General features: G+C 41.9%; 1 protein-coding gene across 2 annotated transcripts; it reads left to right on the top strand.

Annotated features, from left to right (window-relative positions):
• Positions 1–1361: 1361 nt before the first annotated feature.
• On the top strand, positions 1362–27752 carry SULT4A1 (sulfotransferase family 4A member 1). Of its 2 annotated transcripts, XR_004061189.1 has the most exons (8): positions 1362–1645; positions 17323–17453; positions 18855–18935; positions 19040–19166; positions 21166–21260; positions 22673–22811; positions 24356–24485; positions 26099–26234. XR_004061189.1 is itself a non-coding variant. In XM_030960398.1 (7 exons), the coding sequence occupies exons 1-7, from the start codon at positions 1477–1479 to the stop codon at positions 26209–26211; spliced, it is 855 nt and encodes a 284-aa protein (XP_030816258.1). In that variant the 5' UTR covers positions 1362–1476; the 3' UTR covers positions 26212–27752. The 2 variants fall into 2 exon arrangements, 1 of the variants encoding a protein (XP_030816258.1); XM_030960398.1 differs by lacking the exon at positions 24356–24485 and having other exon boundaries at positions 26099–27752.

The raw sequence follows: 27752 nt of genomic DNA on the forward strand, positions 1-27752 counted from the left end.
ATAACTTTAATATCTGCAGTTTATTTTTAGTATGAACAGACATAAGTAAACTACAGTAAAAGCATTGATTTATGCATGCCGGTGGGTAGATCTACAAAGCCTGAAAGCAGTTACTGCTCAGCCAGTTGAGCTGCTACTTTTCCTGAGGTTGCTTCTGTAGAAGAGAGAGTTTGACAGGACACACAAACTCCACAATTTAGAAAACTCAATTGAAATTAGCTGTTGTAATTTACTCCCTAGTACTTTGACATGCATTTTCCAAGCAACTGTACCTTCTTCCCTTTGCTTCTTCTTTATATGGTTATTTTATTTCTTTCAAATGTATGAATCTGCTACAGATGGTTTGAAGCTTTCAAAGAATTTCTGTTGTGTTTAAGTGCCATCACAGAAAGATAACATAATTTAAAAATAAAGCAGCTGTTATAAGACAAGCAAGAGTAAACTAAACCAAAGTTCTTCATTGATGCTTCTAGAACTAAGGGAAGTTTTAATTCTGTTGGAATACTGCTGGCTTTTCATTTATGCCAGACCAGGCAGCCACACTGGCCTTTCTTCTGGTAGCACAAATATATTTTAAGGGAGGTTAGGTGTGTTGGGTACTGCTGAGGGCTGAGGCCTGAACCCCACCTGAAAGATGCCCCGGGCTGTAATGAAAGCTGTTACCCCCTTGGATACACAGAGGTGGCATCCAAGAGATCGGGATAAAGGAGCCAGGATGAACTGCATTCTGTGTGAAAAGCAGGTGCCGGCTCAAGTGGGAGTAGTGTGAGGAGCAAATAATCTGTGTTGTTGAAAAAGCAGGTGGGCTCCCCTTCGTCACTGTCTTACCTGCCCCGCCATGGATCATGACTAATCTCGGTGCAAGGGCGGCTATGAGCCCCCGGTTCACTTGGCGGCTGCGGCTCATCCCTCCCCCCTGCACTCCCCAGCATCCCACCTGCCCTCCGAGGCTTTGGCACTGCCACAGCGCCCGCACTGCCGCGGGCTGGGTGGAAACGGGGATGGCGGCAGGTCCTGCCTCCACCTCCGCTGCCTCTGCCGCCACCGTGTCCGGAGAAGAGTGGGGCCGGCATCCATCCATCCATCCATCCATCCATCCATCCATCCATCCATCCATCCATCCATCCATCCATCCATCCATCCATCCATCCATCCATCCATCCATCCATCCATCCATCCATCCATCCATCCATCCCTCCATCCCTCCATCCCTCCATCCCCTCCCCTGCCGGCCCGGCCGCGGCTGCGGCTGCCCCGCAATGACATCACCGTGCGCGGAGCCCCCGCCCGCCGTGCGCGGGGCTGTGCCGGGGCCCGGGGCTGCCGCGCCCGCCGCTCGCCCGCCTCTTCCCTCCCCTCCTCTTCCCTTCCTCCCTCCCCACCTCCATCCCTCCATCCGTCCCTCCCTCCCTCCCTGCCGCCGGAGCGCCCGCGGCCCGCGCCCCTCGGCCTCCCCCGCGGCCCGCAGGGAAGAGGATGGCGGAGAGCGAGGCCGAGACCCCCAGCACGCCCTGCGAGTTCGAGAGCAAGTACTTCGAGTACAATGGGGTGCGGCTGCCGCCCTTCTGCCGCGGGAAGATGGAGGAGATCGCCAATTTCCCGGTGAGGGACAGCGACGTCTGGATCGTCACCTATCCCAAATCAGGTAGGCGGGCGGGCGGGCCGGGGCTGCCGCGGCTGGCGGGGCGGCTCCTCCTCCTCTCCCCGCCGGCCGGGCAGCCGTGGCCGGGAGCGGGGGTTGGAGGTGCCCCGGCCGCCCCCGCGGGATGTGCGGGCGAGGCCTGAGCCCGTTCTCCACCGCGGGTGTGCCCGGGGACGGTGCGCTGTCCATCCAAGGATGATACCTTGTATCCGGGGATGGAGCCCGGGCGCCGGGGATGGTGCAGTGCTCTGTCTCCAAGGATGGTACCCTGTATCCGGGGTTGGTGTCCTGGATCCAGAGACTGTCCTGGATCCGGGGATGGTGCCCTGTGGCCGGGCGTGGTGCTCTGCGCCCGGCAGCCCCCGCAGCTCTGCAGAGTTGAGAGCCTGTCCCGGGCACGGAGAGGGGCCGGGGCCCTGTGGGGGACTCACGGGGGTGGGTACACGCGGGCCCAGCGCTGCCCCGGGACCGCGCCGGGCTGGTCCCGGACCGCTGGAGTGTGGCGGTGCCGCTCCGGGCAAGGGAAATCTTGCTCAGCAAAGATGTCGAACGGGGAAGGGCCGTGGCATCACTGCAAATATCTGCGTGGTGCACAGGTTCGGTGTCTGCTCCACAGCCTTCCCTCCGTGCTGCGCTCCTGAGGCGGCTGCCCTGATCCTTCTGCGAGAACATGTGCTCCAAGTACGTTCTTGCTGCGCTGTCTGAATCACCAGAAAGGCCCCCTGGTCACAGTACAAGTGAATGTTTTGTCCAGTAAATGCATCCTTTGGCTGTTGCACACCGTTTGGGTGTCTGCTTGTAATGCTGTATTTCTTGATTTTTTTATCCTCTCCGTTTCCAAGCAAAAATATTTAAGGAGAATTACCATGGATGTAGTGCAGCCTGCAAAGAGACAGACAATATGGGAGCTTTGTACCCCACCGGATAAAATCAGATAAACTCGTTTGTGAGTGCATTCTCGAGTGACTTTTCCTGACAATGAGATGATCTCTTTCTAGGAAATTCAAAGTCCACTGGAGATAACAGATGTCAGCTCTGTAAATGCCCTTGTAAAATGATGTTTCAGTATTGTAGGTTTCTCACTTACTTCATTGTTTGTTGTGTGAATGGCTAATTCTTTTCAATTTCCTGGTGTGCTTCTTCAAACATGCACATTTCTACAATGTAGCATCTATGATGTTTTTATCATTTCTCAAGCAGTTTCAAACATTTGTCTTTACTTTTTTTATATTTTGTTACTAAATATTCTCTTAAAGGCTGGCAAGACCTTTATAGATAATCCATTAGATAAGGGAAAATGTTTAGATGGATGGCCCTCAAAATACTTGGATTAGGAATAGACAGCTACTTTTAAATTGTTATTTTAAATTGTCTTCTTCAAGATTTATATGTGCATATATATAGTGCATGCAGCACTAACACTGTTAAATTCTTTGTGGTTAAGGTTTCAGTTTTGAGAATCTGAGGCTACAGTGTTCCTGTGTTAGATTTGCACCCCAATTTCATAGTGGCATTTTGTTAAATATCTTCAGCCAATCTCAGCCAGCCACAATATCATTAATAGCTGTCAGTAGCTTAGTTTTGATGGCTAGACAGTTGGCTGTGGAAAGCCAGCTTGCATAATCATATTTAATTTGCTAGTTTGTGCATATAGCAACATAATATTTGATCTTTTGGGGCCCCAGTAACAGGGAACTACCCACTTAGAAAATGGACATGCTGCAAGAGGATTTACTGGCAGTCACTGGGAGAAGGAGGAGATGGGTGAGATATGGGGCATCAAACTGAAGGTGCAGTATTGTGTGGATGAGCCGGAAGAGCAGCCTTGAGATCAAAATAAGATTTTATTTGCCAGGAAAGAGAATGCTTGGGTGGTGAGTAATCTGATGTCCTTGTTGAGGGAATGGGCTCTGGACAATAATAGCATATCCAAGCTCCACCTTCTTGTAGCCCAAAGTCTACCAAGACCCTTGGAAGTTTGTTTTGTCAACTGCTCCTCTGTGGCTTACAGCTTATTTAGGGCTTCAGAGGGGCTGCTGGCTAGGGACAGGCATAGCAGCAGAAACTAGGCTTCCCTAGGATGGTTCCCACTGATTTAGCCAAGGTCATGCAGAAAGTCTACAGCAAAGCCAGGAATTAAATCCACAAGCCCATTATCTAAACTCCAACTTCATTTTGCTGCCTCTCTTCCGCTTGTTCTTGTAACATTTAGAGATAGAACCTGGCTGGGACCACTTTTCTAGTTTCTGTGAATAAATTGTGTTTGAACAATAGTTCAAGAAAGAAAAATGCACCAATGTCAAATAGGTCCAACAGAAAACTTTTTTCTTGTTCCTAAGGAAATCAGCTTTGTTCAGTGTAGCAGCAGCTCTCCATCTGCTCAAACTGTGGAAAATACAAAAAAAGTCTGTTTGCTGGATGTGTGTGAGGCCAGAGCCTGTGGCTGCAAGCAGAAGGCTCCAGCAGTAGCTATTGACCATATGGTGGCTTATTTGGCAAAGATCCACAAGTGGCCAGGACTGCTTCAGCTGTCCCAGGGACTGGTGAAGTGGTCTGGAAGCCATTTGGAAGACACTGTACACTGCAGGAATAGACAACGCAGCTCCAAACATGTGAAATGGAGGCGGTGCTTGGAAATAGTTACAGTTATTGGTAAATTGGGAGTGACCCAGGAAGAAGCTGTTCCAATAATGGTAGAAAATCAAATGTACCAGTGGCCTTACTGGCAGTAATGTAATAAGCCTAATGGAAAGTGACTCTGCTTTAATGTGATTTCCACTGAGGGATGGCTGAATAATGATATCTCTTATATCTTTAATTATTCTTAACACCTGTGCCCAATCAATGGTAACAGCTTTTGGGAGCTTATGGACTATGAGAAACTATATGCCTAAAACCCAGAGACTCAGATATATGAATGTGTGTCTGTGTTTGTGCATATGGGAGTACTGTAATTATAGAAAACCTTTTTTATCATGATGCATAATTTAAAATCAGGTGTGCTACTGAAGAAATGAAGTCAAAAGTTTCATCTTCCGCATAATTTTGTTGTCTAGAGTGAACAGGCTGAGTGGGACACACAGATTTGCAGGAGAAAATGTGAACCAGAATGCTGTTCTCTATAATGTGAAATAACTGGAGCTCACACCACAGATAAGATATAGAGGCACTGTTTATAGGGAGCACTGTGCCTCTGCCACAACTTGAGCTGAACCCTCTCATCCTGTGGATTTCTTGTGCCCTACTTGAAAACTAAAATTCTCATCTGTGAGCTTAAGCTACAGAATTTATGGAGAAGCAGACTTTTCCATGGTATTCCCTCAGTCACCATGCTGAGAGCCAGGTTAGCTGTTTGCTGACATCAGTGATTTCAGTGGAATTAAATCAGTCCCTAAAGTGTAGTGTTTGGTTCAGGTTCACTCAGTGTTTTATTGTGTCTTACAGTGTCCCCCTGGCTGGATGTGATCTGTCCATGTCCTTGCTCAGAAGTGGTGCACAGCAGCTCCCTTCATACCATCTTGTGTGTGTTCTAAATGGAATGTGTACTTGGTCTTCTCGGGCCCACAAGTTCATGCCTTTTGCAAAAGTGGTAATTTGAGAAAGTGAGCTGTTTACATTAATAATGAAGCTTTCTCTCCCATGGCGATTACTTTGCCAAATAAGTTTTTGGAGCTCTGCGTGGAAAAATGTCAATTATTGAGCAAATATCAGCTTCAAGTCCAGCCAGTTCATGAGAACTTGCTTTTGGTGCCAGACAACGGGCCTATGGCCTTACCTGTCCGGGGGTGTCTTTCTATAGATTCTCAATTTCCCTTGTAGCACTGGATTTTTGCAACTACCCTTTGGCTGCTAGGGAATATGATGGCTCTAGACCTTTGCGTTAATGAAGTGCCAGCAGTGATTTTGTGGGTCATTCCAAGGACAGCTTCCATGTGCGTGTATTTACTGAGTTCTCCTCTTTGGAATTCTTTCACACTCACCTCTGGTGTTATGTGAAATGAACCAGGGAAAGTCACTTTGAGTTGTCCATTTTGTAATGTGTTTGAGAGGTTCTGTGTGTACAGGTCATGCCTCTGGCAGTGCATTGTGTGCATGGTGAGGTTCTCTGTTCTCCTGTTCTGTGTGCCTCTCCCACTGTGTGCACACTTCTTTTATTCTCCTATTTCTAGCACTCCTGAATCCAACACTCCCTCTTGCTGGGTCACCAGGATGTGCCAGTCCCTTCCCTGGCTCATGGAGAAGCTCTGTCCTTCCTCTCCCTTATACTCTCTCTGCATTCCTCCATGGCCCATTTCCCTCATCCCATAATCCCTGTTATGTTCTTCCCGTGCGGGGACTCTGTGTGCCCTGGGGTTTTCTTCTGTTATGGGGAAAGAGTTGTTTGATGCATTGACCATTACAGCTATGAGAGGGATAGCTGTTAAACTGTGGGATACAGTGGATACAATATAATCAGTGGTTTTCCTCTTTGTCTGATTCCCCAGTAAAAGTGATAGACTTCAGCTCATCAACATCTAAAATATTGTTTGATTAGACTCGACACTCAAAAGTTGCTGCACTTAAGGCAAAGAGAGGCTTGAACCATTGGAGATGTAGACATATGTGCTTTTTCTTTGGATATGAAGTTGGTTTAAGAATTTCTTATCTTTGGCCTCTTGTTTCTTCCCCTTCCAATGACCCTTAGCTGTCTGTGGGACCATGTTATAAAACAGATTGGCAAAATCTTGAATAAAGAAATACATTACAAAGAAAATGTGCCAGGTAAGTATGCCAAAATCTTGCTTTGTTTATCTTGTTCAATCCTACTTTTCGTGTTTTCTACAGACTGCAAAAATCTCCTGGAAATGAGGATATATTTCCAGGTGAGATTGGTATTACTGTATTTCACAGTAACAGTCTTATTATTCAATATACAGAGTATTATTGCTTGACTAAGTTCCCGTGGCTGCAGATACCCAGATGGGCACAGGTCAAACACTGCTGACAGTCAGTCCTGATTTGCACAGTCATAACTGAGAGGAGAATCAGGCTGAAGGGTTGCCCAAGGATGTTCCTGAGCTGTGGGCGGCTCGGCTGGGAGCTGTCAGAGGGACATGTGGCAGCTGCAGTGGATTGCAGAGGTTTCCCTCCTAATGGCAGGTCTGAGTGGCCTTTGTAGCAAAGGTTCCTCAGGGGACACAAGCATCCACATGTGTTAAATTAATTGACTTGCCTTAATTTCCAGTGTTCTCATATGGAAATTCTCCCAGTAGTTTTGTTGGCATTATTTTAAACAACAGCTTTGCAGTTGCAAAAGAGCCAGATTCTGCAGTGCTGGATTTATAGTGCTATAGCCTCTGCAGACTTTTGTTGCCTTGGGCTTAAACCATTTTCATTTAGAGAATTAATGCAAATGTTACTGGCCCAAAGGCATGCCTTGAGAAATCATGAGGCTGGCTTAAAAATCAATTTTTTGCACAAAATACATTTGGGATTTTTTTTCTTTCACCTCTGGTTTTTGAAGCAATATTATGCTCTGTGACATGGAATGATGAGAAACCTCTGTTAGTTTCATTAATCTGGATGAGCGAGTTGATACCTTTAAAACCAGAATAGAGCATGTAACTTTTTCTCTCTGACAGTAACATCACAGTTACTTGGTTCCTTTAAGCGATGTATAAAGCTCAGATATTGTTCTGTTTTAATGACAGATGAATGTGCATCAATTCCCATACCAGCTGGCCAGAATGAATGGAATTCTTTTTCAAACAGGAAGGGAAGAGCAAACTCCATTGTGCGATAGAGATATGCTTTGTGAGCTGTCTCTTTAGGGACTGATGGACAGGGTCTATATTTGAATCTGATTTCATGCTCTTGATGACTGAAATTGTGTTCATTCCACCACTGAGAAGAGTAAGTACTCCACAGCCTAAACTCCATTCAGGGGCACAAAGTGACTCTGGTAGATTAATATTTCTGGGGGTTAGAGCCACTTGGTTCCTGTGCTTTGAAAGTCCTTCTGAAACGGGTCTACCTTTTTGTTTTTATATAGCTCGAAATACCTTCAGATATTGACTCACTCTTACATGCTGCTAGGCAAAGAAATTATAAATAAAACTATCAAAAAGTAAGTAATTGAAGACAATGTTTAGTTTGCCACTGATGCATTTGACTCGATTTCAATGTGAGTAGAATTGGATAGGTCCTTGTATGTCTCAAACTTGAAATAAAAGGAGAGAAAAAATATCTATGGTTAAGGGAAACTCCTTTTATTATCCAGATAGCAGTGTTTCTCTCATGACCCTTTTATCAAACCAGTGAAGAGATGTTATTAGAGGCAGAACAAATGGTTCAGAAGATGAAGAATTCTCCAGTTATTTAATAGGTTTTGCTGGGTCTTTTGCAAATGCTGCATAATTGCTTCCCTGCTGTTAAGTAGTGCAAAACTCAACTTTTTTTTTTAAACAGCCATAGGACAAAAAAAGGTTTTACCCTGGGTAAAAAGTGTATTCTGAATATGGGAAATAATTTTTGATTGTATTAAATGATAATGACCTCAAAAACTAAAGAATTAGAAAATTATGTAGATCAGCCAGACCCACCTGCCCGTCATTCTCATTTCATGTTAATGTTCATTTGTCACAGTAAAGATATTAATGAAAGGAAGCAAAATGCTTAATTTTTTATTCTTATTATGCAGTCTTATTAAATGAAAGTTTTCCTCCTGTTGGGTACAGTAGAGGCATGAACTGTACACACGGAATCTCTCAAACACCCCATGCTGAGGGGAAGGAACTATCCCCTGTTTTGTCTCAAAAATGCTGCTTTAGAAGTGATAGAAGCATTGGGACACGGGGCATGCAATGTGACTTTGTGGCTGCAGATTCTGTGACCAGAGATAAATCATACTATCTTTTTGTCTGTGTTTTCCACTGCATATGTTTCTTCTCATTTTTCATATATAATGGTAAACAGTTCTCATGGGCAAACAGATGTCACCTACCATATATATTTTTTTCCTGTCAGGGAGTTGTGCAGAGCCAGAAGGGCCCCCCTGAGCCTCCTTTTCTCCAGGCTGAGCCCCCCCAGCTCCCTCAGCCCTTCCTGGTGCTCCAAACCCTTCCCCAGCTCCGTTCCCTTCTCTGGACACGCTCCATCCCCTCAATGTCCATTTCTTGTCCTGAGGTTCCCAGAAGTGCCCCAGGATCTGAGGTGTGGCCCCAGCAGTGCCAGCCCAGGGGACAGTCACTGCCCTGGCCCTGCTGCCACACCATGGCTGGCACAGCCCAGGTGCCATTGGCCCCTTGGCCACCTGTTGATGCAAGGCCATGAGAAACACAGCTTAACCATGCAGTCCAAAGCCTGTTTATTGCTGGTCAGGATTGCCAAAGTAGCACAGAACAGCTGCAGGCGTTGCTGAAGCTAGATTGCTCTCTGCATGCAGAGCTGAAATGCACATTAGTAATGATCAATGTCAGTGCTTATATGGGATCACCATTGCTTTCTGTCAGAAAAAGTGTCTTCTCTTCAACCATTTTGCTGCAGCACTGTAAATTTGTTGCCTGAAAGGGAAAAACCTTATAACAGTATTAAAATGATAAAATAAAAAAGCAGGTCTTTATTGAAAGCTTAGAGGTTTCCCCATGGTTATGGGCACACCCTGCATCAGATTTCCACAATTTTTATAAGTTTCACAAATTATGATATCTAACAAATACTGTCCAATTAGAAGAGCCGTTGGTTGGGTAGTTTTCCCCCAGGTTCTGTCCCGTTAGAATTGGTTCAGGGGCTTCTTTGCCCCATTTCTTGTTGTATCTTCTCAGATTCTGGTTGGAAAACAAAATGTCCTTGAAGGTTCCCTGATTGAAAATCAGTCTTTCGGGAATGTGTTAGAAGAGTACCTTATTACTCTAAAATCTAAGAGAAAGGGTAGAAAAAATACCAGGAGCTATATAACCATGTATTATCAGTTCACAAAGCTATAAATATATGAAAAATTTATAAAAAAGCTAAATTCTTTAGGCATCAAACCCATGGTGATATTGGTTGGCTGTTCCCCTTTTATACTCCCAAACAGATCTCTTTCCATTTCTGATTCTGAAGAGCAGCAATGGAAAGGGTTGTAGCTGGCTTAAAACTGCAGTGCAGCTCAATGAGGGGGGACATAGGTACCTTGAGAAAAATGGTTTTGCTTAGTGCAGCTATAACTTGAGTGGGATTCTATGTGGGACAAAATGCTTTACTCCTTGACCTTAGACAAGCAATAGCTGACTGGACAGGTTGTGTTTTTTTTAATGTATAACCTATACCTGCAGCTGTTTCACCTTATATTATTGCTGTGCTGCACTCTTGAAACTTGACCACCTAATATGTGCAAATGCACATTATGTGTAGGCAGATTTTGCCTAACAATTTTCCTGAAAAGGGGTTGAAGCTGAGGCAGAGAATTGCCTTTTGAGTAGTGACAGACATCTTCTGACATTATTATGGGGAGAGGAGGATGTTCACAGCCGAGGGTATGAGATCTGCCTCAACACAAGTGCCTAACAGAGGTGCCCTGTTGTTCCCTGATTTCTGATCCTATCTCAGTCAGCAGAGCTTGCTGTGAAGCTCTGCATTTACTGACAGACCATAATATGACTGTAGAAGAGAACACAGTGATAGAGTTGTCCCAGAAATCAATGGAGCTAAGGGTAACTATGCAGTTCTTTTCCATGCAATGAAGTCCTTGAGTGTGATTTTAAAATCCAATGACTTGTCATCACAGTAAAGTTCTTTCCTACATTGTTGTCCTTGGTACAGTGTGTGAAAACAAAAGGAAATTAGGCACAGTGGGAAGACTTACACCTGGAGATTGTGAGCTCCTGCTGGGGTAATGTATTATGCAATTTAGGCATGTTTTTTGATATGGGCTCTAAAAAGATGGGAGAATGGAACTGCCAGAGGATATAAGAGGGCAGGCTACAACTGAGATAACAACTTATTGTGCTGGGTTGGCTTTAGACCTGGTCAGCCTTGAATAGATGTGGAAAGGGGGTAAAGAAATGCCATTCTGTCAGAGCAAGCAGGCTTATTGGTTATTTCTATGTTCCTGCATGTTGTATGTTATGTTTTTTTGGTTTAGCCTGATGGACATTGTGCTGTCTTTTACCATGGGAGCGTGTTTGGTTGGTGAGTAGAAACCGGAAGAAAAATTAACCCAAGGATATGGGCAGATGTCTGCATTTAAAGGCACCTGTGCTGGTGCAGGGTTGTTAGTGCCCTTAGCCTGCTGTCCATCATTCCTGGTAGAACAACAATGTGCAGAGTATTTTGGGTGGATGCATTCCGATTTGTCCCACACAAAATTTGGTACATGAGTTGATGCCAAAAGTAGAAACTCCTTCAGCTAATTTGGCACATCTAATTTTAAGTGGATTGGAGCAGTTTGTGTGAAGTTACTCCATTAGTGTTGACACCTGGTGCAAGACAGGGTGAGCATCCACAGATATGGACAGCCCAGCTAAAGCTTCAGTAGAAGAGTAAAACCATTTTCCCTTTGGATATCTGATACCAAGAGATGTCTGTAACCAGCCAGTAGCAGCTGTCTGTGAAGGACCTGTGGCAAAACCCAGGACACCTGGATAGGATGAAGTCATGGATGTAGGGACAAACTTGAAGACACTAATCAGGACTCTTCAATCAGAAGGCAAATGAAGGCAAACTCTTGGCCTGTTGATGTTTTTAACAGTAGATCTGTAGACCTGACTCACAGTCTTAGAGCTGTTAGGATGCTACTTACTCAGTCCTTGCTGCAGAGCATGTGAGGATGTTGTGGATTATTAACAAGGATGGAAAATAAAAGCTTTTTGCCCCAGCTCTCCTCAGCAAAAGACCTCTGCCAGCAAGAGCCGGGTGAGTCTCTCTTCTTCAGGGAATCTCTGTGGGTGGGGTTTGGCTGTGCCACAGATCTCCCAGAGAACAGGTCCTGGTGTGTTTTATTTAGTGGTGTTGCTCCAGTTTTAGGACCCAGCATGCTCCAAAGGAGGTATTTTCTCCAGGCTGGTGTTTGGTGTGGGCCATAGTGGCCACCTGCCTGGCTGTGTGGAGTGAGGCTGCCCCAGCTGTCAGTGCCAGGTTTCAGATGCTCTGCGGTTGATGTGCACTTCTCATCCTGTCCTCTGTTGAGTAGTTAGTGTGCTAATGTAAGGGAGAATTGCAACTCGGGCCACTTTAAAAAAAATAGTACTAATGCATTAGCCAAAAATAGCTCTGCTTTGTAACGAGTTCATTCAAGGAGTGCTTTAGGATACTGTATTGGACATAATAGCAATAATTCTGAGGATAATATGTGTGTGTAAACAGTTTGATGACAGCATTTTTAGCAAACAGAAAGTAGGTTTTCCTCCTAAATAGAATGGGGTTTCATAGTGTGCTGTTTATAGCCTCTGGCAAAACATACTCAAAACACAACTCAGAATTAATGAACCCATGTCTGCAGAATTTAGCCCACTGGTTTTGGTTTAAAAGCTGGTAGCTGCAAGAAGAAAAATAAATGGATTATGAAGTGTAAAAATCTAATACTGTGCTTACTGAATGTTGCTGGAAGTTGTGTATTTAACACTTCTTTTAAATCCAGTCTTACTTAAATTGTCCCCTTTACTTTCAGAAGGTCTGAATTCAGGTTTGTTGTGTCCCACAGACTCCCTTGACAGTTAACTATTGACTATGTGGCATTTAGGCCATATAAGAAGTGCATTAGTCTTAAAGGAGGAGTATTCAGTCCTTTCTCAAAATTGGGCCCTCTGATAAATATTTTATTGGTCAGGCAAAAGAAATGGGGCAATATAACATCACAATTTCAGTCTTTATTCTGAATCCCCAGTCTCATTTAGGAAAACAGAAGAATTGGAAAATATGGTATCAAGGTGTATACGTTCTTTTTATTTTTTAAAACCCTAGTTGTTAATGAAAACCTCTATTTGTAAGCCAGGTGGAATTCGAATTTGTAGGAGAACTTCAGCATACAGACCTCAAGAGGAGATACTTTAATGTTTTGGAAATTTTTTTTTTCTTCTAATGGAAAATCTAATCTTACCTCCCGTATTGTAGGGGGGGATGAATCTGTCATACTGACCAGAAGATTTACACTGTAACTGGCCAAGGAGGAATGAGCTTGCAGACAATTAGAACAACAGTGTGAGGCTCTGCTGTACAGCACTTGCACACCAGTCTGGCAGCTGTGGCAGCCCTCACTTTTAATGAGCACTTGCATCTACCAATGCTATAAAAAAGTTATGAGTCATAATGGATCTGCTGCACTGGATTAGCCAAAATTTGGTGAAGCACTGGCAGATCAAACAAAGTACAGATAATTGGGGTTGTTAGATTACTAGCATTAGTATTTCTTTATTTTAATTTTTCATGTGGTCCCATACAAGGAATGAATAAAGGGAATATACCAAGGCCTTTCCATCCTTAGGCCGCAGGTTTGTCCTGTCTTAGCTGATAAGAGAGGAGAAACTGAAAGAAACTACCTGAGAAACCACCTAGATAAGCGAAATTTCACTGGAACTCTTACGGTTTTATATCTGCCGCTTCACTTTGAACACATCTGTGATATCTGGTGACTTCATAGGAGTGCCAGTGGCCAGAAAGAGTTGAGAGAAGCCAGAGAACATCTGCACTTCTCCCTTCCACAGTGACTAAATTTGACATTGAAGGCATCTAAGACACAGAAGGCAGAAGCTGTGGCGTTTCCGAGTCGTGTCTGTCTCCCTGTGCTGCCTGGCTGCTGCTGCAGCAGCTCCCGAGGAGCAGAGGCAGAGTGGCCCTGGTCTGACTTTGCTCTTGCTGCTCAGGCACTGGCCATGGAAAGGGCACAAAGGAAGAGTTCCCAGTCACAGGCACTGCTAGGGTGTGGTGGGATTTGTAATGATTCCTGGTTCCTGTGCATCATTAAGTAGCCCAGGAAAGCACAGTGCATCCCCACCAGCAGACTCCTGTTATGCAGGGTATCGAGATACAGGCTCACAGATAATTTTAAAAGGTCTCCTAAAGACACCTGCAGATTCTGGCAGGCAGTAGCTTCTCACAACTGTTTCCCACCCCCTCTCTTTCCAGATATTGTGTGATAAACTGGAACACTGTTCTCCTAAGGCGTTTTATTGACATAGCAGAGGAGCTTGTCAGGAAGAGCATTTCTCAGCTACTTTGCACTGAAGTTCCTCAAATGCAGACTGCCTCCATTTTAGCTGGAATTGGATAAGTGTTCATGAATTCCCTGTCTGTTTTGGCAATATGACCTTAGAGGTAGTAGGGTGAGCAGTCTTCCTCCTGAATGAAATGTTGCAGATGGAAGAAGAAAAGGTAGAATTGCTGGGAACTTATTAATGTGGCATTCAGTGCCACATGTCCAAAGGGTGGCAGCTAATCCTGTTTTTCAGTGATTATCCTATTGTGTTTATCCTTCTGTACCATCCCGAGTGAGGTGTGCATGTACATGTACAGGTGTTCAGCAGCACAGGGAGGAAGCAGTGAAGATCCTGGAGATGCACAACATCCATTGCCTCAGCAGGGCCAGAAATCTAGGGGCACACTTTTCTTTTCTTTTTCTTTTTAATTTAGCTTGCCTCACCTTTTTCTTCTGTCCAACAGGTATCATTTTCCTTTTTGTTAGAAAGTCTGTGACATTTAAATCTGTCCAGGTTTTGTGATAGACTGGGATTGCTGGCATTATTCACATAATCTCCTTTGATAATCTCAGTTCAGAAATTTACTCTACTTTCCATCCATAAAATTATGGTTTTTGCAAATCTCCACAGAGATCACTAAGTCAGCTGGGTCAAATGGCAAATTTCTGTATGTGTTACATACAGGTGGGGATGCAGCAGAAGACTCAGATCCCATCACACTATAGCATTTTAATAAATTCTGCTACCCCAGGTCTAGGCTTGGGATCTTCATTTTTTGGATAGGTACAGTATCCCACCTTATTTGGCTTTTCAGACAGCTGGTGTTCCCAGGGTTGAAGATGTTGCCCTAGCAGCCAGGTCTGGAATTTGAGCTGCCTGTTGCTAGGTTAAGTCATCCTTCCCAAATGAAAAGAACATTTTGCCCTGATACATTTAATTTGAGTGGATTTTAATCCTAGCAGAGATGTGAGGAGGTCATATCTAATTATACATATAAAAGCTTTTAGATTTTTTTTCTTTTTAAAAGTTAGGCATGTGATATTTTAATTTGTTCTTTTAAACAGGAAACCAGGTCAATGATAAATTTTTTACTTGGAGCTTTAGGAATGTGTGTGTGTGGTGAATAATAATTGATTAGGGTGACAAGTTAAAAAAAAATCACTGCCCCTTAAAAGTTAATTCGCTAGTTTTCATTTGCATTAAGACCCTGAAATTCTGAAGCATAGTAACTTGAGTGCTAATGTGGGAAAAAATCAGGCTAAAAAAAATTCAGGGAAAAATACAGTGACTAACAAAAGAGAAAACTAGCACAGAGATCATGGCTGAGGGAAATTGAGATGAGTGATCCTGCTGCGGGTGTAGGGAGGAGAAATTCCTATCCGGACTACTGGATAGTCCCAGCATTTCTCTTTCAGCATGTCACCTAGTTTTGGTGGAAACAGCGTGGTTTTGGTGGAAACACTTTTAGATGGAGACTTTTGACCTTCCAAAACCCCCATTTTGGATGGGAAATATGTCATTTTCCGCCTCTGCAGTTCTCCATGGATTTGATAGCAATCAAGCCAAGTCTGGTGCACAGCCACAGGTCTGGGCATAACCAGGTAAGAGGGTGCTCCCCATGGGGGCTGTGCTCCCTGTTGTGACTTTTAACTTTTCTGATGGACTTTGTGGAGAGCTGGTGCTGCTCTCCCAAAGGTTCAGTGTGGTTCTGCCTCAACCTTGCAGCCTTTCTGTATTCAGAGGCACAATAGAGATGGCAGCTTTCTGCCTAGAGAGCAGCTGAGCAATGAAAAAATAGTTTACTGTGTATCCCCACAGAGTTAATTCTTTTCATTTCATGAAAATAGGGCTGCTGTGATAGCATTTCTCTTTGCAGGTGGAATTGGAAATACTTAAATAAATTACAGTGAACCAGGGTGTTTCCGGTCAGAATAAATATTTAATGAGAACAAGGGTTGTGCTCATTCAGAGTCACAAGGACTGATACTAAAGTACTGTATGAATGTTGATTTGAATGCATAAAATATATGCTTGAACTTAAAAATGCAGAGTGAACAGCCTTGGGGACAAGTGTGTATTAAGTGTGTGACAACTGTCTCTGTGGGTGATGATAATATAAAAGTGTCTTTTTTTTTTCATGTCTCAATCCTTTTTAATTTACCCATCAATCAGCAAGGGAACAGTGGAATCTTGAAGTGCTTGCTCTCCAAGACAATTCTTGGAGGTGTGTGTTCTTTCACATTTTATCCAGGCTGTGTTCACTCCAACCATTGGCCTCACTTAACCGTTTCTGTCTCAGATTAAAAAATAAACAGAATAATGATGCAGTAGGGTTTTAGGTTTTGGTTTTTGGTGGTGGATTTTTTGTGTTTTTTTTTTAATTGGAACAACATACAGGATTGGTACAAAGGTGCCTGTTTGTGTGTACAGTCTTGTTAATTAACATGAATTAACTAGTGACTGTTACAAGTGACTTGCAATTCACAAATTATTTTCAAATGGTCATTGATCTCAGAGTTTACAGCTCATCATTTGAAGGGCCAGGATGCAGGAGCAGGTTTGGGCTTTGTAACCAGTTCTGGAACCATTACTTTTTCCTTTAGGCAACACGAGAGAGTGGATAAATCCTGGTCTCATTTCCCTTACTGCTCACAGTAAATAACTAATAATGGGTTAAATAATGGGTCTGTCTTTTGCAGTTTCCAGGGTGTCCCACACTCTTGGGATCTTTTCTTCTGAACTGTGGGGTCCCTCCTCTGGCCCATTGTGATCTCTCCCCATTCTGTTCCTCCATCTCACCAAGAGCCTTTCTCTTCATAACCTGCTGTCAAATATCTCTGTTTTGAGGGTTCCCTACCTGCCTGAAGCTAAAGTCATTTGGAATAGTTTCCCTGTCCAAAGCCCTAATTGAAGCACCTATTAATTTTCCAAAGTGCAGTCACTGGCCATGAAATCTAATGGGTGCTTTGTAAATGTCCTCAGAATGGGGAGAGATGCATAATTGAGGTTTCTAAAGCTTGTGACTGATGTATGGATGTATTTGGGGCTTTGTCCACTCCATAACCTGGAGGCATAATTGCATAACAGAGGCCTTGCCTGCAATTTAGAATAAAGGTCTCTCAGCACAGCCACTAATGCATTTTGTGAACTTGGATGACCTCTGTTTGCCTCATTTTTTAGTTCCTAAAATGGAAATAGTAGTGTTTTGCCAAAGTAACATTTACAGAGGTAAAACCTTTTGTTAAATGCTTTACAATTCACAGGTTAAGTGATTTGGAAACAGAAGTGTATTTAAATTGTTACTGAAGAAAAAAAATCTTGGGTATTTTGCATGGAAGATCTACATGTATTTAAAAAACCAAGAGAGCTGACATACTACAATAAAACAGTAGTAATAGACTTAGTTCACAGCAGACTGTTGAGGACAAAAGTTGCCGTTATTTATCTGTTTAGGTCTCCCTTCATATGGCTGTGTTTAGATAAGAACTGTAATACAATCTGTTCTCTCTCATTGTTTGGTTTGTGCAGGCACAGGCTTGCTGCAGGAAGTGGTGTATCTAGTGAGTCAGGGAGCTGATCCAGATGAGATTGGACTAATGAATATAGATGAGCAGCTTCCAGTCCTAGAGTACCCTCAGCCCGGTTTGGACATCATCAAGGTACAATTTATTGCAAAGAAAGTCTTCAGCATTTGGGTGTCTTTTACCTCAGTTCCATGTTTATCACTTCATTTCATCCTGTGTCCTTCTCATCACTGGACTTGTTTAGAATGTTGCAATGATTCAAACTGCCAATAGGTCATTTTCAATTGCTTTTATTAAGCTTCATTGTGCTCTGTTTAATACTTTAAATGTGTCTCCATGTCCTAAATATCTTGGCAGTGGGAATCAAAATTCCGGGCCTCTCCTGCTTATGTAAATGGGAGCTGGCCAAATGAGGCAAATTTGCTTTGATCCCTTCCCTGAATTTGTGAAAGAGTAACTAAAAATGCAGCTATCCATGCATCTGTATTCCCATTGCTCTGACTTTACACATCTCAGTCTTTAGATCCACAGATCCTGGCTCGCTACAAACACTGTAGGGTATAGATTGAGGGCTCTGGAATATCCTGCATGAAATTCCACAGTATTAAGAATCCCTTGAAGTCCAGCTGCATGGCACATAAGTGTCATCTTGTCCTTGCTGGAGCCACTTCTGACAGAGGCACGTCTTGGAATTATTAGGATATCTATAAAGGGCCATCCTGTAACAGCTGCAGTGCTGCTTGGACTGAGCAAGCTGAGGCTGGCAGGGATAGAATTAAGCTGCTTGTGGTCATTGACAACGGCATGCTTCAGCCTACTTTAGGCTGAGAGTATTTAGAGGTCAGAGATTGCTCTTCTTTTTCATCTGTGATGCCTAATCCAGCGAGATTTCAGTGCTACCCTGCTGCAAAAAAGTGGTGGCAATAGTAAGAGGTTTAGTTTGAGATTACACATTCTTATCTATGCCATGTGCTAGCAGCTTGATTCAATATGGATTTATTCCATTTTTAATAGCAGAGCATGATTTCTGTCATGAGACAATTTTGTATCAAATTACAGAAAAATATTGTTTGAAAGATGTTCACACGTTCAGATTTGGGCCTAATTCTGAGGATAAAATAAAATGCAAGGGTAAAATTTGGAAGAAGTCAGGGGTCATGTTTTCAGAACTTCTAGTATTTTTCAAGGATTTTTAGTGGAGGCATCACTGGAAATAAAGTGAGTTTGGTATTAAGAATCTTCAACGGTTATTTTTTCTTTCTGACAAGGTCCTGCACATGGACATACTTTGAAACAAAAGGGATAAAACCCCAATATGACAAAACTCCCAACACATTATCCAACCTTTTGATATTTAAAAACCAGATGTAATTCCCTGACCTGATTTTGAGTCCCAAACTCCTGTTAATTTTAGAAAGTGAATTTGTGAATGGAAGTCAGTGTAGTAGAGGGCCTGAAGTGTGACAGCTCAGGCCAACTCAGGATGTTTCCTGAAGCAGTGCTCAATGGGAAACAATTCTCTCTGCTTTATTTTAGGAGCTGACGTCACCTCGCCTCATCAAAAGCCACCTGCCCTATCGGTTTTTGCCTTCGGACCTCCACAACGGCAACTCAAAGGTGAAAATCAGCTCGTGTTTGTTTTAACTCTGCTAGCAGCAGTTGTGTCAGTGCTTTGGGATGAGGAAAAAGCTTTCAACAAGATGATTTTCCCCCCATCACAGGTAATATACATGGCTCGAAACCCCAAAGACCTGGTGGTGTCTTATTACCAGTTCCACCGCTCCCTAAGGACCATGAGCTACAGAGGAACGTTTCAGGAGTTCTGCAGAAGGTTTATGAATGACAAGTGTAAGGAGCTGTTCTCTCTGCACACATTTATTTTCATCTCTGCCTTCCTTCTGCAAGTACAGAAGTGAACTGGATAAAGGTGCATTTGTTTTGCATATACAGCAAGGAGGTTGCCACAGATAGCGCTGCGGGGATTGAGATTTGTCCATGCAAACTATGAGCCCTGCTTTTTGTAAATATTTGCCTTACAGTATTTGACCCCCTGAGTTCAGCACTTTGCCACCCAAACCAGAGCAAAACTCTGGTGTACTCTTCTGAAATTCAGTTTTCAGGCTGCCAGGTACCTCCTAAAAAGGGGTGAATACTCCCAGCATCATTTGATTTCAGTTATGCCTCACTATCAGCTACTTCTCAGGAGTGTTTCTGGTCCTCAGATTTGGGGTTATTTTCCTGGTAATTCCTTTAATATTTAAATTTCAACCAAAAATTCAAGGTTCATACCTTGGAAGTTAACACAAAATTCTCTAGTTTGCATGGGCCTTGTCTCGGCCTGCACCAGTGAGCTCGAGTGAGACCCCATGAGAAGGCAGCTGCAGGCTGCTGCTGCCTGAAAAATGCAGCTCTGTGAGGAGAATAATAACCAAGGGACTGCCATACTGTAGCTAAGGAAGAGAAAAAAATCCTGCTGCCTTTTATTTCTCTGCAATATCTCCTCTGATACCTTAATGTGACACTAAGAATTCACCAGGTACCTTGAGCTCTGAGAGCAGGATCTCCTCTAGATCCAGAGCAGCAAACCTGGAATTTAGGGGAGCTGATGCTGAAGGAGCTGTGTAGTACCAAAGGGAAGAAAAAAGTAAAGCCTGCCAATGGGAGGTGATTTAACAGGCCTAAAAACCCTTTTGCTGCTCCTTATCCTGCAAGCTTGAGCAGGATTAATGCTCTCCTCCCACTCCAGCCCACCTTCAGTTTTCCATTTGCATTCCCTGAGAATGCAATGTTTGTCTGTAGCCCCTGATCAGGAACTCCAAGACCAGAGACATAAGAGACACGTTAGAAGGTCTTCTAAGATAGAAAGGTTGGGTGCTCTTTTCCCTGTAAGTATCCCAAGAGTTATTTGTCTCTTTATCTTGTCGCAGCCACCTGACTTTATCACGACCTCCCAGAGCCAATAAAACATCACAGCATGTTCCATGGCCATAACTGTACAAATGGGAGGTTTGTAATGCGCAGGAAATTTAGCATTCAGCTGCATGTTTACATCTCAGCAGAATCCTAGCAACTAGAACGTGTCCAATGGACAAAGAAATCAGTTTCATGGGAAAACAATTTTATTCAACTGACCAATTTTCATTTTTCATAAAGGCACTGAGATTCCATTTTTGTTATCCCCATTCCATAAGAAATGGATGCATGAAGGTAATACATCAGTGTTCCAGTTACCAGAATGAAACAATTCTTTTTCAAAGAGAAAAGGTGGCTTCAAAATACAAACCTAAGAAGTGGGTTTTATAATTTTTCTATAGCTGCTTTGCTGAAAAGATAAAATTGACAAAAAAGATATTGGGAAAGAATTGAAAAACTCCTTATTTGCTTAACTCCTACCTTGATTATGTGAAGTACTTTGGGAAAAGTAGTCACTGGTAGCAGAGAAAAATGTAGAATGCATTTCTTGTGGGGTTGTCTTGTAATATCGGCAACAAAAAGAGATTCTTGAGGTTGTACATACCAAGTACCAGTGGCTGAACCTCTGGTAGAGACACATAAATTGACTTAAATCAGTGCAAATGTGGACTTAATCAGAGAACTGGAAAACAAATGAGTAAAGTTTTGGGGGGAGGGTTAGGTCTTCCATTACATGGGCCAAAATGAGACACTGCTCTCCTGGGGTTATGAACCACTCCAGTTATGTATTTTTTTTGTTTTGTTTTGTTTTGTTTTGTTTTTTGTTTTGTTTTGGTTTTTTTTTTGTTTTGTTTTGGTTTGGTTTTTTTTTCTTTTATTTCTGAAAACTGCTGAACCAAAGTGTTCATTTTCCTCATGCCAATCATTTTTGCAGTAGGATATGGTTCCTGGTTTGAACATGTGCAGGAGTTTTGGGAACACCACATGGATGCCAATGTACTTTTTCTCAAGTATGAAGATATGCATAAGGTAGGTTAGATGTAGCAAAATGGTGTTTTTATCACATTTAGCATCCTAGTTTTTAATACATAAAGCACAAAATTACATTCTTATGTCCATATTTGGGCTCCCTAATGCCTGATACAATTTTTAAAGTACTGGCTTTAAAAATTCAGTAGCTTGTATGGACTTTAGGCATTTTCATATCCATATTAATTTACCGGGGATTCTGTCTGCATGTATAGGCACTGAACTACTTGCAGAGAAGGCAGTGATGTGAAACTGTTCAGTACTTGCTACACTCAGCCCTGGGCATTCTTTTAAAATAAATGTCTTGCTCTATGTGCTGTATCAGTGAGAGAAAAATATATAATCACTATTTTGTCCTCTATATTTGGCATTTATTGGAATTATTTGGTTGTTCTTACTGATTTCTGTGAAACAAATCCGAAAACAATGAGGGTATGATCATGTAGCATAAGGTAGATATAATTATTGAGTCCTTACAGTATGATGGCTAATAAATCCACCTAAATCAGAAATCTAGTGGAAATACTAGATTGCAGTATATCTTATTGCAGTAATATCTTTTTGACAGCTAATGAAAATACTTCAGAATGTTTATTTGACTGGAAAACTAATGCAAACATAGGAAAAACCCAGCTCCTGTTTCTAAACCTGTATGAAGACGAAATCAGGACAAGACTCAATAAAGCTGGGTAAATTATAATTCCAGCTTTAGTGAGCCTTCTGATGGAGTGGGATTCTAAAAGAAGGTGTAATACAATCAGAGTAAATAAAGTTTAGTCAAAATCATTTCAATTCCATGGTTTTGAATAATTAATGGATTCCTAGCTGTGCTCACCAGATGGTGGCATCACAGCATCCTTCTGCTTCCTGATAAATATTACTATTTTGTCCTTGCAACTCATACTGAGGAACCCTGGAATTCTGGAGATGTAAATTAATGGTTCTTCTCAGAGGCCACCTCCCCAGATCCTTCCCATCTACGTGAATGCAGTCCCAGAAGCTGACAAAGGAAGAAGGGCTCTCCTAACATTTTTAGTCATTTATTTGACTGAGGTCAAAATCAAAGTAACTTTTGAATCCTCTGAAATGCACTGGTATTCCAAAGGGATCAGGGTGGGGTGTTTCCTGAAGTGGAAAGCATCACAATTACTTTTCAGTTGTTCCCTGTTCCAACATCTGAAGGTTACATGGCCATGCTTTCTACCAGCCTGTCTTACTCTAATTGCTCAGAATGTGTTTCTTTTCAGCAAATTGGAAAGTGGCAAAACTTCAATGCAGTGGTGTTTCTACAATTTCTGTGCTTGTATTTTTCACACTCACCACGATATAACTTACTTTGCAATATTTAAACTCATTAAAAATGTGATTTTAATTATTGTGAAATAACCTGGGTTTTAAATGGTCTCTTGCAGGACCTAGCAACAATGGTTGAGCAGCTGGTGAGGTTCTTAGGAGTTTCTTATGACAAAGCACAGTTGGAATCCATGGTGGAACACTGCCATCAACTCATTGATCAGTGCTGTAATGCAGAGGCTCTTCCTGTTGGCAGGGGTATGTTTAAAACCCACAGCAAAAAACTCTTCTTGGAGAAGTTGCAAGTAACCCCCAGGGTGTGTTAGATGTTGGCAAAATATTGCCATGTAAAGGATGGGAGTGCGATGATTGTTGGTGCAATTGGGAGGCTGGGTTGTTTTGAAATGAGGTTAGGTAGAAGTGACTGAAAAGGAGGGAAGAATCGAAGATGAGCGGGGTAATGTCAAACCATTCCATCAGAGAGTTTGTCTCACTTTGGTGGATTCAGCTCCTTGTGCTGAGAACTCTGCTCTGCTCCTTCTGACCTCTGGCATGCCAAACCCCACACCATCTTACACACTTTATCCTGGCCTGAGCCCTAGGGTTTAATTAGATCAGGTTTTCTAGAATAGCAGATATTTCTCATTTGCAAGGCATAAAATTACAAGGAACCACAGCATGCCTTATAAGCTTTTTATTTTCATTTCTTACCTCAGCTGTTTAAAATGTGTTTATGTTCCAGATGCTTATTCTGGTGAGAGTCTTTCTCTAAGAACCTGAAGGTGCCATGTGATCTTTTGACACATCTGTCCTTTGATAAGAAATCAAGTCCTTTCAGTTGCCTTTAAAAAGCATAAGAGTGAACTTAGGCTCCCTCAGGTTATTTTCTGTGGGCTGCTCTACATCACTTTTAAAAATGAGGCAACCAAGTCAAGATGGTCAGTTCCTATGTTACCCCTACATATGCCTTACCCTAACCTAAAATCACTTCATACACTAATTTAATCCAGTTCTATTTGGACCTTTCCCTTGTTTTCCACCCATAGCACTTTATGATACAGCATCACACATGAAGCACATGTTTATCATCACCACAAAGTTTTTCAGAGGAAGCAATTTGCAGGTTATTGTCCTTTACTCAGGGGTTATGACAGGAATACTTTGGTCTTCTGTGTATAGGAGCCCTTTCCATACTACCACTTTCAGCGAGCCTTCATGTGATCTGCAAATTATACCAGCTGCAATTTTTAAAATTATTTTGAAATCCCTGATGAAAATGCCAAATATTACCAGTTCCTCTTGACTACTGATTCTGTGTTAGCTGGTTATTTATTCAATTGTCACACATTTGGTTGGGACATCCCCAAGTCCTTAGATAAGAGGCTCATGTGGATGCAAGGCTTTGCAAACAGCAGGGTTGTGTTCTGCTTGTTGGGCCACATGTAGCTTCTTATTTCTACATATGTTTCAGAAAAAAGCCCTCATGTTGTACTAGAGAAGGAAGGGAGCTGCAGCACTTAATGTGATACTTTGTCATTTGTTCACTGTGTGCTTTTTAGTATAAATATCCTTATTTTGAATTTCTTTTCTTTGCTGTCTTTGGCTTTTACAATATTTTGTTACTCCAGAATGTAGCTTCATTAGCAGTGCTTTGTTCCTTCTCTGTTCGTTTCTGTGACAAAGAATGGTGGCAATGACATGACAGCTGATTGTAATTTGTTTCAAATATTTTAATTTGTCATTAGTTACATTTACTTTATTATTTTGCTTTATTTTAGTTCTGCATATTTTTTTTCTTTTAGCACATTGATCTTTACTCTGAAGATAACCCTGAACTGCTGTGAAAGCAGAACAATGATTAGATATGTTACTTGTATTTGACTCTTATCACATCATAATTTACGCAGTTGCATGATTCAAATCATAAACCAGGTGGGTGACTTTTTGACAAGCTATCAATTGATACGGTAAAAAAAGAAAAGAATTATTAAAAACAATCCACTGTGTATGTATGTCATTTGTAGAACTTGTCATTTGTCCATACATGTTTTTAGGGAGACTCAGAAATGAAAGGATTTTTTTTTAACAAGCAGAGGAAGAAAATACTTTATTATCATTATTGAATAGGAAATACAGGGTTTTGTGTTTCATGCTGTACTTTTTGCTGTTACAGTTGCCAGAGCAAGATTTAAGTTAGTATCAGATATTTATGATTGTGTTTTCTTAATTTATTCTTTTAAAAATATGTGAGAAATTTGTTGAAAACAATAAATGGCATTTTCAGTGTCAGGTTATTCTGGTCTTTGGGTCCTGAAAAGAAATCAGGACCCTTTCATACTTTCAGGATTTTTACAAAAGCCCTGCTTTCATAAAATGGCCCTTCCACACATGCTATACCATCAGATTAATAAGTAATATGTAGATGTTTCAGACAGTTTTGTCTTTGGTCTCAATTATATAGTTTCTGCATAAAAGCAATGGTAATTGAATTAAATGGGTATTCTTCTTATGCATCAAATGCATAATTAAGCTCCCTGCATGTAGCTTTGTTCTTGCTGTTATGATTAAACTCTGGTAGCACAGTCCCAATTCTCCTTTCATTTATTCTGGTTGAACAAGTCTGGATTTTGTCTTTATCTCCAGCATAAATGAGAAGAGAATTGGGCCTCTCAGTCTGGTTATTCCATGGGGCTTATTCAGCCACAAGTAACCCTGGCTGACTTTGAGTTAAATATATTTTGGGCTGCATTGAAACAGTTGTTTAGGGCGCTCCTGCCTTTGGCTGGTAGGTTCAGCAGGTCACCAGGTTATGTTATATCATTGCTTGGGTTCCATAGGTTAATTCATATGAGGAAGATGCTCAGTGTCCATGTTGCATCCCCCAGAAGCTTCCTATTCCTCCCGTTCAAAGTTAAAGTGTCAGTGGCTCAACTTGAGTACATGGCACTTGTTCTCTTTCATAGATGGAAATTTGTATTTAACAAACAAATATCTCCATGTTGAGAAATGGAAATTCATCTGTTGGACTTATCTCTAGACACAAAATAATAGAAATTAGCAATGAAAATATTATACTCCAATAGTCAGTTTTATGCCCGACATTCTCTGTACCTTTTGGATAGTTCTCTAAGCAGTAGGTGCCAGAGGCATGTTGATTTTGAAATGTGTTCTTAGCTGTTGGAATTATTAAACAGCCATAGATTGCTCTGAAAGAAGAAATCCACATTTAAGTGAGCACCCAACCCAAAATCTCTGTTCATTTCTGATTAAGGTCAGATTAAAGTCTCAGAGAAATAGGAATTCTTCCCGTGTGACACTAGGCTGGTGCAACTGAAGATGTGTTTTATTTGAAGGCTTTGCAAGCGTAGTGCCAGAGTAACTGGGTGAGACAATGAACAGCTTTAGGTCTCATTAAGCTTTCAGAGAAAGCCCAGACTGATCAGAATCTCACAGCTGATAACTTGGTGCCCAGCACAATTAGACTGTAAGTATTTGGTGTCCTGTTACATCCAGTCTCTGACCTGTATTCTTTCTCTGTGTTTCAGGACGAGTTGGGCTATGGAAAGACATCTTCACTGTTTCAATGAATGAGAAATTTGATCTAGTTTATAAACAGAAGATGGGAAAATGTGACCTCACATTCGATTTTTATTTATAAAAAATGCATGCATATGATATCCAGATATAGCTAGAAGTGCTTTATGCATTCATTTATTACCTGCTGGACAAACTACTGTAGCTATTATGTGTAATAAGATTTAAAGAAAGAAAAACAATCTAAGTAAACCATATCAGATGCAATTATCTTTGATCCTGAACAGCTGTTTATCTTCTAGTATTTAAGTCCTTTGTCCACATGTAAGAACTTCTCAGACAATACTAGAACATTCAGCTGTCATGGAATGTATTATATACGTATAAGGTATGTATCATATATGCAACTAGAATGTACACCTTTTCAGCCCCACATTGATTATTTAATGTGTTTTATAAAAAGCTTGTCACTAAAACCGAAATTACCATCTGTAAACCAAATAAAAATTTATTTCTGAGGGAAACAAGTAACAGGCCAAAACAGTATGCTAGAATGATCTCAGGGGTTAATTGTCACATTTATTTTTATAGCAGGTATAGCCAAGTATAAATAAATCCCATTCCAAAATAGGGACTAATCCAAGTAGGGTTCACATTAGGTTCTGCACACCATTATCTGTGTGATTTGAGCAAGTTCTGTGCACTGGCACACTCTGGGATACAGGGCTTGTTCTGATTTACAGCTGCGATTGTCAGCCTGATCCCAAATCCCACCCATGCCTTTATGGACACAGCTCAGAGCTGGCTTCCTGATAGAGGCAGTTCAGCTCCATGCCCAGGGACAGCAGATAGAAGATTCTTAAGCCCTAGGTCGCTCCCTCAAAATGGGGCTTAAAAGCCAGGAATCTGGTGCAGGGACTTTCCTGAAAAATCAGTCTCCAACCCATGTCACTTTACTGTGTGAATTTCTCCCTTTAAGGGCAGCACCAACAGTTAAGGTGCTGAAAAAGCTCCAGTTCCACTAAAAGTTGAGGGCACTTAGCACTGCTTATGGGTTGTTCTTCTGGACTCCCCCAGACCTAAGGGGGAAGATCTGTGCTAGTGTAAAGAAGGCAAAGGGAACTGCAGCATCCGAGGAAGAGAGTTGATGGATATGCCAGCAGGTGGGAGTATTGCACAAATATCCATGCACAATAAGTTCCAGGAATTGTTAGCCATGACTGATCTGGATTTTAATCAGGATTCAAGTTTATTTCTCTTATCTTTTTTTGGTCTCTACACAAACAGCCTGAAGGAGGCTACTATCACTACAGAACTCTCCCAAATTATTTTATTGTTCCATTATGTAATGACATCTATGCTTTTTAGGTTCTCAGCTGCAGGAGGCCCATTTTTTGCTAGTCAAATGTTCAGGCTCACCAAAAACTATGAGGAAGGACTAGTTTTTAGTGTTTCAGTTCTGTTGGGAAACTGTCAGTTCAGCACTGGCAAGTGGTGTAGCATGATGTGGCTTGACAGCACTTTTCCTTGTATATTTGTGAGTGAAAATGCTTTCAGTGAAATTTTATTTCTATTTTTATATTTTTAGTACTGTATGAATATTAAGCACTACACATTATACTTCTGTGCTTGCTTGCTTACTGAATAAAAGATGTGTTCTGTGCA

The sequence above is a fragment of the Camarhynchus parvulus genome, chromosome 1A (assembly GCF_901933205.1).
Source record: "Camarhynchus parvulus chromosome 1A, STF_HiC, whole genome shotgun sequence".
NCBI classification, from domain to species: Eukaryota; Metazoa; Chordata; class Aves; order Passeriformes; family Thraupidae; genus Camarhynchus; species Camarhynchus parvulus.